Source organism: Quercus lobata, chromosome 7 (assembly GCF_001633185.2).
Source record: "Quercus lobata isolate SW786 chromosome 7, ValleyOak3.0 Primary Assembly, whole genome shotgun sequence".
Taxonomy (NCBI): Eukaryota; Viridiplantae; Streptophyta; class Magnoliopsida; order Fagales; family Fagaceae; genus Quercus; species Quercus lobata.
The window spans coordinates 37,321,704-37,337,632 of NC_044910.1; the positions used below are offsets into that span (position 1 = coordinate 37,321,704).

The 15,929-nt window shown below is 33.4% G+C and overlaps 1 protein-coding gene across 1 annotated transcript; it reads right to left on the minus strand.

The window, feature by feature from the left end:
* Positions 1–9,811: 9,811 nt before the first annotated feature.
* On the minus strand, positions 9,812–11,272 carry LOC115952384 (probable aspartyl protease At4g16563). The gene has a single exon (XM_031069546.1). The coding sequence runs from the start codon at positions 11,258–11,260 to the stop codon at positions 9,881–9,883; it is 1,380 nt and encodes a 459-aa protein (XP_030925406.1). The 5' UTR covers positions 11,261–11,272; the 3' UTR covers positions 9,812–9,880.
* Positions 11,273–15,929: the final 4,657 nt, after the last annotated feature.

The following is a 15,929-nucleotide window of genomic DNA, read 5'->3' on the forward strand; positions in this document are numbered from 1 at the left end:
AATAAGGTCATTCTCTCCTTTGTGTCATCGTAAAAGTGAGTCAGCAAACAATAGGAGAATTTGGTGAGACCCAATTGAGAAGGCAATGATTGTGGGGTATCACCAAACCCAACAAATCCCATTGGTTGATGGGGCGAGGAAATTGAGCAACCAACTAGAAAATCAGGCACAGTTTCTTCTGTGTTCTCTAACAATAAGTGCCCATTTGTTGAGCCTAATGATCACACGACAATATGCAGTGTTACAAGACATTGTTGCGGGCCTTGAGGCAATAATGGAAGTAAAATTGTTGATCAGTGATGAATGATGACCCTGAATTTAGCAGAAACGTGGCCCACTTACGTAATAGTTGTTTTGATTGGAGTTTTTTTCTTTTCTTTTTCCCAATTGTTTTTGAAAATATTCTTAGTTTATAATTTATATTGTAAAAACATAATATTTACATTGTAAATTAAACAAATATATACAATATTGTTCACATCTTTTTAGTTTACAATTAATGTAAACCTAGCTATAATTGCTCTTATTTTTATGTCTGAAAAAAAGATAGTAGTGGAAATATGCAACATCCATCTCGCAAACTCACATGTATCCCTCTTAACTTGGAGTCAGTATATGGTATCTTCAGTATATGTATGAGGATTTTTTTTTTTTTTTAATTAAATTTTTTTTTTATACAAGAGTAAATATTAAAAGAAGAAGAAGAAGAAGAAGTTAACATTGGAGATAGAGGCAACTGTTGGACCACTCTCATATGCCTGGTTTTTCCTTTTATCTTTTCAAATGGATAAAAATCTACTTCAATTTCTAGTACTACTTGATAATCACATTTATTTTTAAAGTGGGATATGTACTAGGGAATAGCTTCTTTGTTTGTTATGTTTAAGAGGGAGCAAAGACCTTGAGCTGGTTCCGCCCATGACTAGCAGTCTGAATACTGAGTTGCATGTTTTGTGGGGGAGTTTTAAAGCGTAAAAATGTCTCCTGCCTTATATTTGTGACCGTGAGAGTACACAGGCAATGCTTGTTTGTTTAGTTTTTTCTTCTTTTTTTTAGTTTTTTTTTTTTTAATGCTTAGATATATTGTAATACCCAGGAAAAAAAAGTTTAAAAGGAAGGGTATTTAAGTAAATCTTTTGTGAGGTCAATTTTATAATTTGTAATTATAAGAGAGTTTTTAGAAAAATAAGGTTGAAACCCAAGCTATATATAAGCTTATTAAGTAAATGTATATAAAGAGATTTTTTTTTTTAGAGAGAAGACTACCTAAAATACTTAAGTAGAAAAAGTTTGACTATATACCTGAGGTAAGAACTTAGGAATCTCTTTCTTGTTAAATCTAAACTTTATTTGGAATTAGAGTATTTTTTTTTATATGAGTATTCTGGCCAATGGTGAAACTATTTAAATATTTAAGAGTTATAATGATGCAAACGAATAAAAGTATAGATTTAATTTTTTTTGTAAACTGGACGTACCTGCAGATTTTTCTGCCTCGGTATTGTGATTTTTTTTCCTATGCCCACTCTTGTGTCATGCTTGTAAGTGTAGATGGAAGTTGCACAAGGTGAGGCATGGTGAGTCCGGTTCTGCACAAGTTTCTGCCTCAAGAAGTTGTACCGAATTGTGGATTTGATGAATAGGAAAAATCATAGTGTGGACTTGAAGTTTCTGGCAAAAAAAAAAAAAAAAAAGAAAGAAAGGAAAAGAGAGAGCACACGTATAGAAGATAGATCTAGGTGGTGTCATTTTCAGATTGACTTTTGACCATTTATGGCTATGGGTATAGCATATTATATAGCTTTTGACTATTAGCATGTTATATATGGCCACTTAAATTATTTGATTATTAAGTAAATGATGTTTGTAAATTGTTAGGTGATATCTAAGGAATTTAGAGAAAGTGTTAGGGAGAAGTTTTTTTAGTGAGTTAGCAGAGGTAAGTAACCTTATCCTAATTGGTTTTATTTTGCGTATGTTAACTCCTAAAATTTATTTACAGTTATTACAATTTTATTTCTATTGTATTACTGATTTCAAGTAAAGAATTATCACAAATATATCTGATTACTGAATATATGATATATTTTATTTAATTGTTTTTAGTTATACTGATTCAAAGTAAAGAATAAAGGATTTTCACAAATACATATGAGTATTGAATATAAAATTTATTTTATTTAATTGATATTTTTTAGTTATATTGAATTAAAGTAAAGAATATAGAAATATCACAAATAGATTTGAGTATTAAATATATGAATATATATGTGTGTGTGTGTATTTGAATAAGATATATTTTGTCAGAAATTATGATATCATATATATGATTATGGACAATTTGACTATGAATTGATTTCGAATTGTTATTCATTGGTACTCTGATACCCAAACCAATGAGGGTTATTCATTGGTACTCTGATACCCAAACCAATGGGAGTTATTCATTGGTACTCTGATACCCAGTCACAGGGATATAGCGTGACCATAGTCATAAGATTATTAAGAATATGAATTACATTTGAATATCTGATTATTTTGAGTCCTTAAAACTACATATGTGATTTTGGAAATGTTTGAGTATTTGGACTATTTTGAGTTACTAAAACTGCTTATGTGTATTTGGAACATATTGTAAGTTATAGCTTTTGATATATAGAAAACTGACTATGTGCAACTTATTATTTTAAGACTATGAAACTTCTTCAGTTATTTTGAAAACACATAGTATATTATAACTTTTGAAAGCACGTATTACATTTTATACTTTACAGATCTATTGCTTAATAGAACTTATAAAGACTTTGGTTACTTATTGAGTTGTCAACTCACCCCCTTTTTCCCCTCCAGTTTCAGATTGTGAAGAATACCAAGTTTTGAGAGTTTTGACGTTGTGTTGTGAGCGGAAAAACAAGCTTAGTGATTTTTGGGATTGGATGGTCTTCTAATAGTTTTATATTATTGGCCAATTGGCATTATGTACATGAGGTTTTGATTTTATTCCAATTGAGTTATTGGAAATCTATTCATAAAGAAATTGTTGAGGTACTTTGGATTTATTTGATTTTAATTTTTGAGGATAAATTTTAGTTGCTAAGAAAGCCTTGCACACTTGCAGGGTGCTTACTTTATAAGCATGCGGCGATTGTCACGTGCTTATCTTATAGTTGGGTTCGAGGCGTGACAATTTTAATGGTGTCAGAGCTTAGGTTATGATCTTGTAGACTTTATGCTAGGTTTTTATTTAGAATGAAATCTGTGCCCTAGGTATTACAATTCCAGTTATTGTTTGTGAAGGTTATTAGGTCATAGATAGTGTTCTTTTGATGACTTTATGAGAAGTGTAAGTGAGGTTCCATCATCTGATGATTTGTTAGGTCATATTTGAAGGATTTGATATTTATGTCTATGTGGTTATGCATACGTGAATTATAAATACAAAAGGGAGGATTTTAATTGATATACTTCTATGATCTTATACTAGTATTGAGTGGGTGTATTTTATTCTTGAAAATTTTGTAATTGATCAGATTGGTTATTAAAACTTCTTCTTCCCATTAAAAGGAAAAGAGAGTGAGAAAAGATGAAGCAAAGGAAATCTTCCTGTTGTTTTGTGACTGATCTTTTGAAAACTCATTTAATAGTTTTGCCTAATAGAGTCGACCTACCTAAGGTTAGTTTGATCTGTAGGAGATTCTCAGAGGTTTAATTATTGAATGATAGTTTACTATATGCCCTATTCAAAATTTGGAGTGCTTGATCATTATTAGGGAATTGACTATTGCAGAACTTTATTTAGGGGTTAAGGTTTGATGTTAGAGCTATGATTCCTTGATTTTAGTTTATATGGAGTAAGGAAATTAACGGAAAGTTCGTAGTATGAAGGAAAAATTAATTTGTGGTTATTGTAGTTCACATTATATTATATGTTATTATATAAATTCTGAGGGTGTTTAAAGAATTTAGCAATATATCGATGGACTTCTTTGGATTCTTATGTTAAGGACCGACCTTCTTTTGGATCATTGTTCTTTTTAGTGTTGACCTACATGGGTTACTATAGCCTAATTTATGTGTGAGGTTGTCCCTATATGTTTTTGAGACATGTTTTGTTACTTAGAAGTTTGAGGTCCTAATTTTCTTTCTATGGACTTGGAGGATTGTTTAATATCCGGGGGAATAAGTTTTGATGCAAGAAATGTAATTCTTTGAATTTTAACTGATAAGAGTTAATGGATTGGCTCAATTAAAAATAAGGTGGATACAACACAAGATCGTGGTAGTATTGAATTGGACTAGTGAACCATAATTTTGATTGGATATTGAAGGTTTTGGGATGGCAAGAGGGTTTATTTTGAAAGACTATTACAATTTGAATTATAGTCAGTGGTGGTCCATTTGTTTTATATTGACAAGTGGTTAATAATTATAAAGTTGCATTGTACCCTAAGTTCTAGGTTACTTGGATAGTATTATCAACAAGTTAAAAAAAAAAAAAAACAAACAAACAAACAAAGAAACACAGAAAGGAGGGTTTAAGATACTTCATGGACTATTCCCTTCTAGCTGATGTATACTTAGATATTTGTTTTCATAAGAGGCAATGTAATTAAGGAACCCAGCTCTTCAATGAGTTCTAGCCCAAGTATCATTTGGAGATTTTGGAAATTCTTTATCTTACAAAACTTGAGGAAGAAAAGATATAGTGATATACGCATATGTTGTAAATTAGTTTTGGACTTAGGAAGGATTGGAACTTTGGATGCACTACTTAATTTTGGGGTATAGAATTAAATGGATGCTAGCATTCAATGGTCTATGGTGAATCTCAAAATTGTGGATTTCCTTCGTTGTAATTTTTGGAGACTACTTAGGCCTTGGAATTTTGTTGAAATTAATAATTGATGGAAAATCAGTTATTGTGGTTAATCTAAACGAATGGGCCTTGGAACTTATGTTCATATTGAAAGGAACTTAGAGAGCTATTTAGACTAGAGATATGTATATCTTTAAAGAATCTTATATTTTTTGTAATATGGTTGTTCTTAAACTATGGATAATTGAGTAAGAGATTTTATAGTGGTATTGTATGGCAGAAGCATTGTGGCTCCATTTGCTTTGGAAATTTTTTTTATTTTACAAATTTTGAGGAAGGAAAAATCTATGCATATGTTGTGAAATAGTTTTGAACTTATATTTAAGTGGAAGTAATATACCACTCAATGGGATGTCAAAGCATAATGATTAACGGTAGAATTTGATTGTGATTTTCTTTTATCACAACCTTGGAGGCTCCTTCTCCATTTAGAATTATTGGAGATTACTTATCGAAAAAACTATCGTTTTTACTGGGTTTACTTGAACATGTGGGTTTTGAAATTTATATTCACTATGGAGGTAAATTATAGTGCAATTCAGGTTGAGTGATAGGAAAAAAAAGAGAGGAATTCTTCGTATTTAATTGCTCTTATTGTGGTGATGGGAGATAAATTTGTATAGACCAATACGATTGTGGCTTTAGAGTAGCACAGCGGAAGCGTGATAAATTAGTTCAGCTTGTGATGAATTCAGAGGATTGAATTCTTATAAGTGGGGGAGATTGTAATACCCAGGAAAAACAAAAAGATTAAAAGGAAGGGTATTTAAGTAAATCTTTTGTGGGGTCAATTTTATAATTTGTAATTATAAGAGAGTTTTTAGAAAAATAAGGTTGAAACCCTAGCTATATATAAGCTTATTAAGTAAATGTATATAGAGATATTTTTTTTGAGAGAGGAGACTACCTAAAATACTCAAATAGAGAAGGTTTGGCTACACACCTGAGGTAAGAACTTCGGAATCTCTTTCTTGTTAAATCTAAACTTTATTTGGAATTAGTATTTTTTTTATATGAGTATTCTGGCCAATAGTAAAACTATTTAAATATTTAAGAGTTATAATGATGCAAACGAATAAAAGTGTAGATTTAATTTTTTTGTAAACTGGACGTACCTGCAGATTTTTCTGCCTCGGTATTGTGATTATTTTTCTTATGTCCACTGTTGTGTCATGCATGTAAGTGTAGATGGAAGTTGCACAAGGTGAGGCATGGTGAGTCCGGTTCTGCACAAGTTTCTGCCTCAAGAAGGTGTACCAAATTGTGGATTTGGTGAATAGGAAAATTCATGGTGTGGACTTGAAGTATCTGGCCAAAAAAAAAAAAAAAAAAAAAAGAAAGAAAGGGAAAGAGAGCACACGTATAGAAGATAGATCTACGTGGTGTCATTTTCAAATTGACTTTTGACCATTTATGGCTATGGGTATAGCATATTATATAGGCTTTATTCCTAGGGAACTATTAGCTGTATGAAGTAAATAAAATATATGTTATGAATATGTAGAAATTTGGTGTGAGATAACAGTGGACAGTTGTTGGATATTTTAGTAGTTTCTCTTTTGGTTGGGTATTTTTTTTTTATAAGTCTTTCTTAAATTATTTGATTATTAAGTAAATGGTGCTTGTAAATTGTTAGGTGATATCTAAGGAATTTAGAGAAAGTGTTAGGGAGAAGTTTTTTTAGTGAGCTAGCTGAGGTAAGTAACCTTATCCTAATTGATTTTATTTTGCGTCTGTTAACTCCTAAAATTTATTTACAGTTATTACAATTTTATTTCTATTGTATTACTGATTTCAAGTAAAGAATTATCACAAATATATATGATTACTAAATATATGATGTATTTTGTTTAATTGTTTTTAGCTATACTGATTCAAAGTAAAGAATAAAGGATTTTCACAGATACATATGAGCATTGAATATAAGATTTATTTTATTTAATTGATATTTTTTAGTTATATTGAATTAAAGTAAAGAATATAGAAATATCACAAATAGATTTGAGTATAGAATATATGAATATATATATATATATGTGTGTGTGTGTGTGTGTGTGTGTGTGTGTGTATTTGAATAAGATATATTTTGTCAGAAACTATGATATCATATATATGATTATGGACAATTTGATTATGAATTGATTTCGATACCCAAACCAATGGGGGTTATTCATTGGTACTCTGATACCCAAACTAATGAGGGTTATTCATTGGTACTCTGATACCCAGCCAATGAGTGTTATTCATTGGTATTTTGTTACCTAGCCAATAGGGGTTATTCATTGGTATTCTGATACCCAGTTACGGGGATATAGCATGACCATAGTCATAAGATTATTAAGAATATGAATTACATTTGAATATCTTATTATTTTGAGTCCTTAAAACTACATATGTGATTTTGGAAATATTTGAGTATTTGGACTATTTTGAGTTACTAAAACTGCTTGTGTATTTGGAACATATTGTAAGTTATAGCTTTTGATATATAGAAAACTGACTATTTTCTAAACCATCTATGATATATTTGTAAGATTAAAGTATGTGACCTATGTGCAACTTATTATTTTAAGACTATGAAACTTCTTCAGTTATTTTGAAAACACATAGTATATTATAACTTTTGAAAGCACGTATTACATTTTATACTTTACAGATATATTGCTTAATAGAACTTATTAAGACTTTGGTTACTTATTGAGTTGTCAACTCACCCCCTTTTTCCCCTCCAGTTTCAGATTGTGAAGAATACCAAATTTTGACGTTGTGTTGTGAGCGGAAAAAGAAGCTTAGTGATTTTTGGGATTGGATGGTCTTCTAATAGTTTTATATTATTGGCCAATTGGCATTATGTACATGAGGTTTGGATTTTATTCCAACTAGTATGTAACCCCGTGCTACCGCACGGGAATGGATATATTATTAATCATAAATTTATTCATATTTAAAAGGCTCAGTTAAGTCTAAATTCATATTATTAACCAGAAAATTTCATTAACAAAACTTAGCAGTATATATATTTTACATAGAAAGATTAACCTTGGTGACAATGTTTATCCAAAAGATCCATTCACGCTTTTGTATCTTCAATCTCTATTGGTGATTGAAATTTTCGCAGTTTAAAAAATTTAAAATTAAAAAAAAAAAAAAAAATCCTCAGAGTTGTACTCATTTTGTAGTTTTACGATGAGTCATTTTGTAACATGATGCGCATTTGTGTGAAAAAAAAACCTCTGAAGTTCCATGGCTGATAAAAGAAATTCTCTCCAATCTCTTTTTATAGAGAGAGGGGTTTGTGCGTGTTTTTATACATCCTTCATAGTTGTATTATCATGAAGCAGGTCCAATGGATTTAGATTGGTACTTCCGATTCCCAAAGCATGAGTGTTTAATGTGTTATTAATTTCATCTCATTGGCTTCTGCACATGACAGCAAAATTAAAAATAATTAGATTGTACACGTGCATAGTAAAATTGGACTCCAATTTTAGATTCTAATTGAACAATTGGAATGATAATATATGATAGTAACAACAATAGGAAAATTCAAATAAAATTTCGAATTAAATTGTAACAATCTGAATAAAAAATTCTAGTAGAAAGACAGGGTGGAGTGATCCACTCTAAGAAGGCGACCAAACTTGTGTAAATATAGAATAATAAATCTCTCTCCTGAAAATTTATATTATTCATAACATTTACCTTCACTGAACATTTTAAAAACATAGTGACTCACATCTGCCATCCAGACATCTACAGCCGGGTCCTCTCCAATTCACGTGAGATTCCATTGATCACTAAGTTCCTTTGCAACCTGTAAAAAGTATCATCCATCGGTCCACAGCAGTGCTTTCTTCATTGTTATAAGTGCCAAACCTGAACAAAAAGTCAAATATAAGGATAGTGAATTTTAGGCATAATGTGCATCTAATCACATATTAGCAATTTAAATTTATAACAAATGTAAAGATGCAAACTTTGTAAGTGAATAATAAACAAAACTCAGTGTCAGAACTAAGAAGAAAGCACTTTAATCTGAAACTCAGTGCAAATGTAAAGATGCAAACTTTGTAAGCAATTTATAACAAAGATGCAAACTTTGGCTTTGCTATCTTTTTGGAAATTATGCAATGTACCCAAACCAAGTTCTTATCACCGATATTAATCTCTTTGGTTTTCATGTTTGACTACAAAATCAAGAAAAAACTTAATTAGCACAGTAACTTACTTGACCCGATACATAGAAGTGGTTTTAATGAGAATGAGCCCACATACATTTAACCACATGATGCAAAATTCAACTTCAATTTCAAATTCTAGACACATGGCACAAAATTAGAGTTCTAATTCAGAATTCAATTTCGCACTCTCTCTGCTTCACCTATTATTTTATATATAGATTAAGTTATTGGAAATCTATTCATAAAGAAATTGTTGAGGTACTTTGGATTTATTTGATTTTAATTTTTGAGGATAAATTTTAGTTGCTAAGAAAGCCTTGCACACTTGTAGGGTGCTTACTTTATAAGTGTGTGGCAATTGTCACGTGCCTATCTTTTAGTTGGGTTCAGAGCGTGACATATATATATATATATATATATATTTTTTTTTTTTTTTTAAATGATCATTTTTTCAGGTATGGTTGTGCTTTTAACGAATAAATAAAATAGACAGACAAAAATTAGTTCATAGAAATCCACAATATCAACAGCTGCTATAGAGTTAGAACATAACGGCTATTATAAATCTACACCACGACTCATACTTATAGAACTGAATAGACATTTTTTGATAAAATTATTATGAAAAGATAACAATAATATCCTATAACCTTATTTTTAACATCTGGACAATGATTATAAGAATATATATAAAACCCAGTAAATTTGACTATTCCCCCAATAACCACAGTAAGTAAACTGAGTTTTAGCAGTATGAATTTCTAGTAGTACCATATTTGCCTAGAATTGAGTTTATTTTTTATTTTTTTAATTTCAGTCCAGCTTACTTATTACAATTTTGTTTCCGAAAGCCAAATCTGTCATTTTCCAAATCAAACTCCACGTAAAAATTCTGCTGCTGAGTATTTCCCAAAATTATCGCTGGCCCGACCGAATCAACTGTACTGTCTGTCACAAGAGTCAAGCACACGAAGCTAGAATTACCAACATCAACAGGTACAAAATAATTCACCACCGGTAATTCCAACTTTGCCCCACCCTTAAACTCAAAGGTTAATTCTGGAAATATTATCTTCTCAAATTTTAACCCAGTAATATTAAAACACAGATTCAAACCAATCAAAGCTTCCACGTAAGCAGAAGCTCTAGTAAAATTAACCATCTCTGCCTCAAATGCGGTTGCCACGGCGTCAAATATCGGCTTTTCCATGATGGTGAGAGTTGTCCCAGAGTCCACAATAGTGCCACCGTTACCATTAGTGTTATTTTCAGGAACTAAATATTTGTACGGAATGTTAACTGACTTACTGCCCACAATGACTTTAAGAAGGTCAACGTAATAGTACTCAGGAATAAAAGATGGGTTTTTCCTAAACGCCGTGTAGCCTAGGCCAGGGGTCCTGGCATCAGAACTAGACCCTCGATACAAAACGAGGTCACTGCTCTCCGACGTGTCGTCGAACCGTTGAGAAATTAAACAGTAAGAGAATTTACTGAGACCTAGTTGGGAAGGCAACGATTCTGGAGTTCGACCAAACCCGACAATGCCAGCAGATTGCTGCTGGGTCGAGAAAATGGAGCACCCAACAAGAAAATTAGTGAAAAGTTTCTCAAGAAAATCGAGGGTTTCGGAAAGTAATAGCCCAAGAGTTGAGCCTAAACCGTATTGAAAGAAATAAGGGCAAGCTTGTGAACAATTACAGCCTTGGCAACCAGACAAGGGATTTGAGCTTGAAATCCGAGCACAATTGGGATTTTGGCAATCGATAAATTTTGAAGAAGATGATAGTTTTGGAATGAACAGTGGGATTTTTGATGGGTCTATGTTACAATCGATGCAAATATATTGTGAAGTGCAAGGAAACCAAACAGGGCTGCTGCCAGTATCTAAAATGAAAGAAATGGTTTGTGGGGGTGTGCCAAAGTTGAGAGAGATTGAGTAGCCTCCGTAGCTGTGAGAAAATACTTTGGTTTTGGTAAGTGGGGGTTTTGATTTAGGGTGCTTGAGGTGGTGAGCTCTGGTTAGAGAAGAAGAGGCGAGGGAATTGAGGGTTTTGATTGGATCAGAGGGTTGGTTTTTGGTGAAGATGGGTGAGAGAGGAATGGTGAAGGTGGTGGGACTGAGAGCTACGGATAGTGAAGATGAAGCTAAGAGTAATGTTGAGATGAGAAACATAAGAGAGAGAAGCGATGAAGCAGCCATGAATGGATAAGATTTTAGAGAGAGAGAGAGAGAGAGAGAGAGAGAGAATGAAGAGTAAAGGTGTCGGGATGTGAACAAGTGCAGAAAGAGTTTTTAGGCTGTTTTGGTTTAAGGTTTTGTTCTTTTTTATAGTGGATTAGATATTACCTTGCACCTTATTTTTAATAAATTATATATATATATATATATATATAAATTGTTGTTATGATTTTTATTTTTTATTGGGAAAAATGTAAATTATACTCCTGAATTTTGGTGTTCTCTTTAAAATTGTGGAGTGTTTAGATTTTACACCCTAAAGTTTCAGAATTTTAAAATGTAAAATATAAACAACCCTAAACTTTAGGAAGTAAAATCCAAGTATTGAAATGTCATGATATAAAATCCAAACACCCTAAATTTTATAAGGTAAAATTCAAACCTTGAAATTTTAGAGTATAAAATCTAACTTGCAATTTACCATTTTTTATTAATAAAGTTGACTTACTTATAAAAGTTTTTTTTTGAAAAATAACTCCTTTTTTCCGAGTTGGAGTAATGGGCTAAAAAGATTACAAATAATATATATATATATAAATATATATATGATTAGATGTCATTGTTCTATACTTTGAAAAAAGAACACATGTGATCATTTTATGTATCATTCAATTGTCGTGATTTGACTTTCATACTTGGATATAATTAGGCACTAACCCAAGTCATACATGAGGTATAGAAGAAATTGTAATAGCAATATTACTACATGGTACAATAGAATACAAAGTCTAACAAAAATCATAATCGGTTTAAAATATACCTTAATTCACTAGTCATTCCTATAAACAAAGTTTTAGTAATTTAATAATACTGAAAATAATGTAAAAAAAAAAAAAGTGAAATTACAATGTTGATCCCTTAAGTTTATCCTAAATACGCAATTAGTCCCTCAAGTTTTAAAAGACTAAAGATTTGCAAGTGCCTTGCACGTATTTTTTTAATAATCTTTTTTTTAACTTATTATTATTTTTATTATGGTTTTTTATTTTTTATTAATAAAGTTGACTTACTTATAAAAGAAATTGTTTTTTTGAGAAATAATCTTTTATGTTCAAAGAAAGATAACTACTTATTATTATTATTATTATTAAGAAGGTTGTGAGGAAACGCATATACTAGTGTGGTTATATATAAAAACTTGTAATAATGTGACAAAGACATTTGAAAATTTCCCATATCATTATTATTTTTAATTGGTTTATTATTTGGTTTTTAACTCCATCAAATCTCCCTACCCCCATAGGCCTTAAACTATAGTTGTCATAATGTGAATCCACTATGAATTTTTTATTTTTATTTTTTATCATTTATTGTAAGATACACTAACACATAATAAAATTTATAAAAAATTTATAAATATACATATAAAACACATATTCATTATAAATTCGAAATATATTCATTCAACTTAAGAAATTAAATTAATATATACTTATAACTTCAAATTAATTGAACTCAAAAGTGATAACACATAACATATGAACCAAAATAATAATTTTTTTTCATCATACATATCATCTTGCCCAATCAACTTCATATAAGCCAATGTTATTATCATGTTCATCATTTGCAAAAATATTTATTACATTGACATTTTTTCATCATCACCAGTATTTTCCATCTCCAGAGTGTTGCTCTTGATGGCAAACCACACCTTCTGACTTCTGCTCTACTTAGCCGAGGAGGCACTCCTCGAACCACCTTCCCCAATTCTTGTAGACATAATCTTTTCATAACCCACTGATTCTTACCCCTTCATCAATGCTTCCTTGTCCTCTGACTACTAAACGTCCTTGGACAAGGTCCACAGCCCAATATTCATTTCTGGGCTTTCTACCCCTACAATAACCCCTTGAAATTATCTTCTTTTGCTCAACGAGCAAAAAGGAGGATTTTGATATCCATCACAATTGCCCCACTCTTACCATACATCAATCCTATCTGCACAAGTATTTTTTTCAATTGCCCAACGCATGCTCCTGATGCTTCGGCATACGGGACGTGCCTTCAATTAATTTCTGTGGCTCTATGTCCCCCACGTTCTATGGCGCGATGCAGATCCGACGGCTGGAGATTGTATGGGAACTCGAGCGAGAGCTTTCCCGCTTATCTTTCCTTTTCATATATATATATATATATATATATTGCTTGGGGATCTGCCTACCTCACTTTTTGCACTCTCAAATATCAAGAGCTAGTCCAAGGAGCCCTCCTTCCTTTCCTTTAGTCTTTTCATTATTTTCACTTATTTTCTCTTTCATTTTTCTTTACTTAAAGCACTTTCTTCCTCAGCTCCTTTAATTTCTTCTTGCTTTACTTCCACCTTCAATTTTTCTCAAAAATGGGTAGATTTGCTTACCTAGTAGACTCCCCAAAGAAAATAGAGAGTTTGAAAGCTCAATATCGAATCCCACAAGAGGTTTCGATTACGTATTATAAACAGGAGGAATGGCATGCCCAGAGGCAGGAGGGAGAAGTGGTCATACCTATGATTGCTTTTATAGAGGTAGGGATGAGAATCCCAATGGGTTGAGTAACTAGGGATTACCTAATAGCTCATAGGCTTTCCCCCACCCACTGCGCCCCCAACGTATTTAGGATTTTAGGTAGTGTAGATGCCCTCAATGAGAGGATAAATGTAAACTTATCCCACCATGATGTCAACTAGATTTACAATCTCCACAAACTGACGGGGCAGGGGTACTATCTGAAAACCAGAGTCCCCAAGGTCAGGCTTATCTCACGTATCCCTGAGTCCAATAAGGGTATGGACAAGGACTTCCTAATCATCTCAAGAGAATGGCATGACGGACCTCATTGCCCAACATGGGAGGGTACACCAAGTGGGGTACTTAGGCTACAGTGTTTATTTCCATTATTTTGATTTTGCATCGTTTCCTAATAATGCCTTTGGTGTTTGGTGAATTTGCAGATAAACGAGCTGATGCTCCAAACCTAAGCCTTGTCGACGAGCCTGATTTGACAAAGATACTAAAAGACGAGATCTTTGTCCACACTGATGGGCAATTAAGGGTGACCCATCTCATCCTCAGCTACAACCCACTCTCATCAAGTTTCCAGGCACCCAAGTGCATGATTAAGGCAAGTGATCCATGCCTACATCAGATTAATGTTGCAGTTCCTGGATTCCTCACCACCGGCCCCATTCCCAAGGGCATACAGCAAGTAGATTTATCTTTTCTACGTGCAGTCGAGGAAGAAGCAGCCCCTTCCTAGGCACCCATCAAAGAAGAAGAAGAAGAAGAAGAAAAAGAAAAGGAAGTGGTTGAAGTGTCTGGTTCGAAGGATGACTTTGAGGTCTTCAACTAATTTCAATCCCCCGAGGTTCCTTCCGGTGATTTTGGTGATCTTCCCCTAGCCCAAGCAAGCCACACACAGGAGGCTCTTTCAATCCCGAATGCCATGGTGCTATAACGAAAAACAAGATCGAGCCTCTTAAACCTACTAGAATCCTATGCAAGGGGCAACATGCCCGAAAAGGCAATCCAAACCAAACCTTTCACTCCCCATCCTAGTTAGGTTCCTCCAACCGACCCGAATGACAAGAAAAGAAAGCGAGGCCAGAAAGGGAAGGAAGTAATAGAAGAAGGAAAGGGGTTCCTTTCTAAAGATATCGAGCCCCTAAAGGGGGCCAAAGCAGCTAAAACCACCCATACCCGAGCCACAAGTGAAGGACCTATAGTGGAGAGGGGGCGCAACCGCCAGAGCTGAGCTCCTGCTTGGAGTCCTCCCTTAGTACTGGACGAAGCCCCACTGCCTATCGATGCCTCCATATAGGATTTTCAACATAGGAAGGCAGGGTATATGGCCAATGCTTTGGAGCAGGCCCTTCTGTTACCTGGTGACATAGTCGACCTCAGGTCCATGAAAAAGCATGAGATATTCCTTACCTTGAAGAGGGATCCAGCCCTTGTAAGTGCTTTCACAATCATTTTGACTAATCAATACCTAGACATATATATTTTTATTTCATTTTACTTATTAAGACTTATTACTATTTTTCTTTTTGTTGTTGTTGTTGTTTTTTTTTTTTTTTTTTAAGGCTGTCCAACTGTACACAAGGCTGAGGAGCTAGTGAATAGTTCCCATAAACAAATGAAGGAGGAGGAGGGGAGGCGCATTACGGCCATGGATGCCTTTAATGTGGCTGAGAAGAGGATACGAGAGCTGAACAAGAAGCTAACTAGGCAGACAAGGACAAAAAGAGTGCTGAAGCTGCCCTAGAAGGGGCTAAAAGGTAAGCTGAGGGTCAACAAAGGCAACTTCGCCAAACTGAGGACCAATTGGCTGCCTCTAAGGAGCAGATCGTGATCCTTAAGAAGAAACTGGAGGAGGCTGAGAAGGTCAAGGATCAAGTCAAGCAGGACAGGTATGACGTGGGGGTGGCAGAGACCGAGGAGGCCCTCAAGGTTGAGGTCTTGAAGGTGTGTAGGGGCTACTGCCTCCAGGCATGGATCGAATCCCTCAACCAAGCTAGGGTTGAGGCCTTCTCCATCTTTAGGAAAACAGAGAATGTATACTACCCTCTTGCCATCCGTGTATCAAGCTCTACCAACTCCAAGGCTGACACTACCTCCGAAGAGGCAGATATTGGCAGGGATAGCCCAGC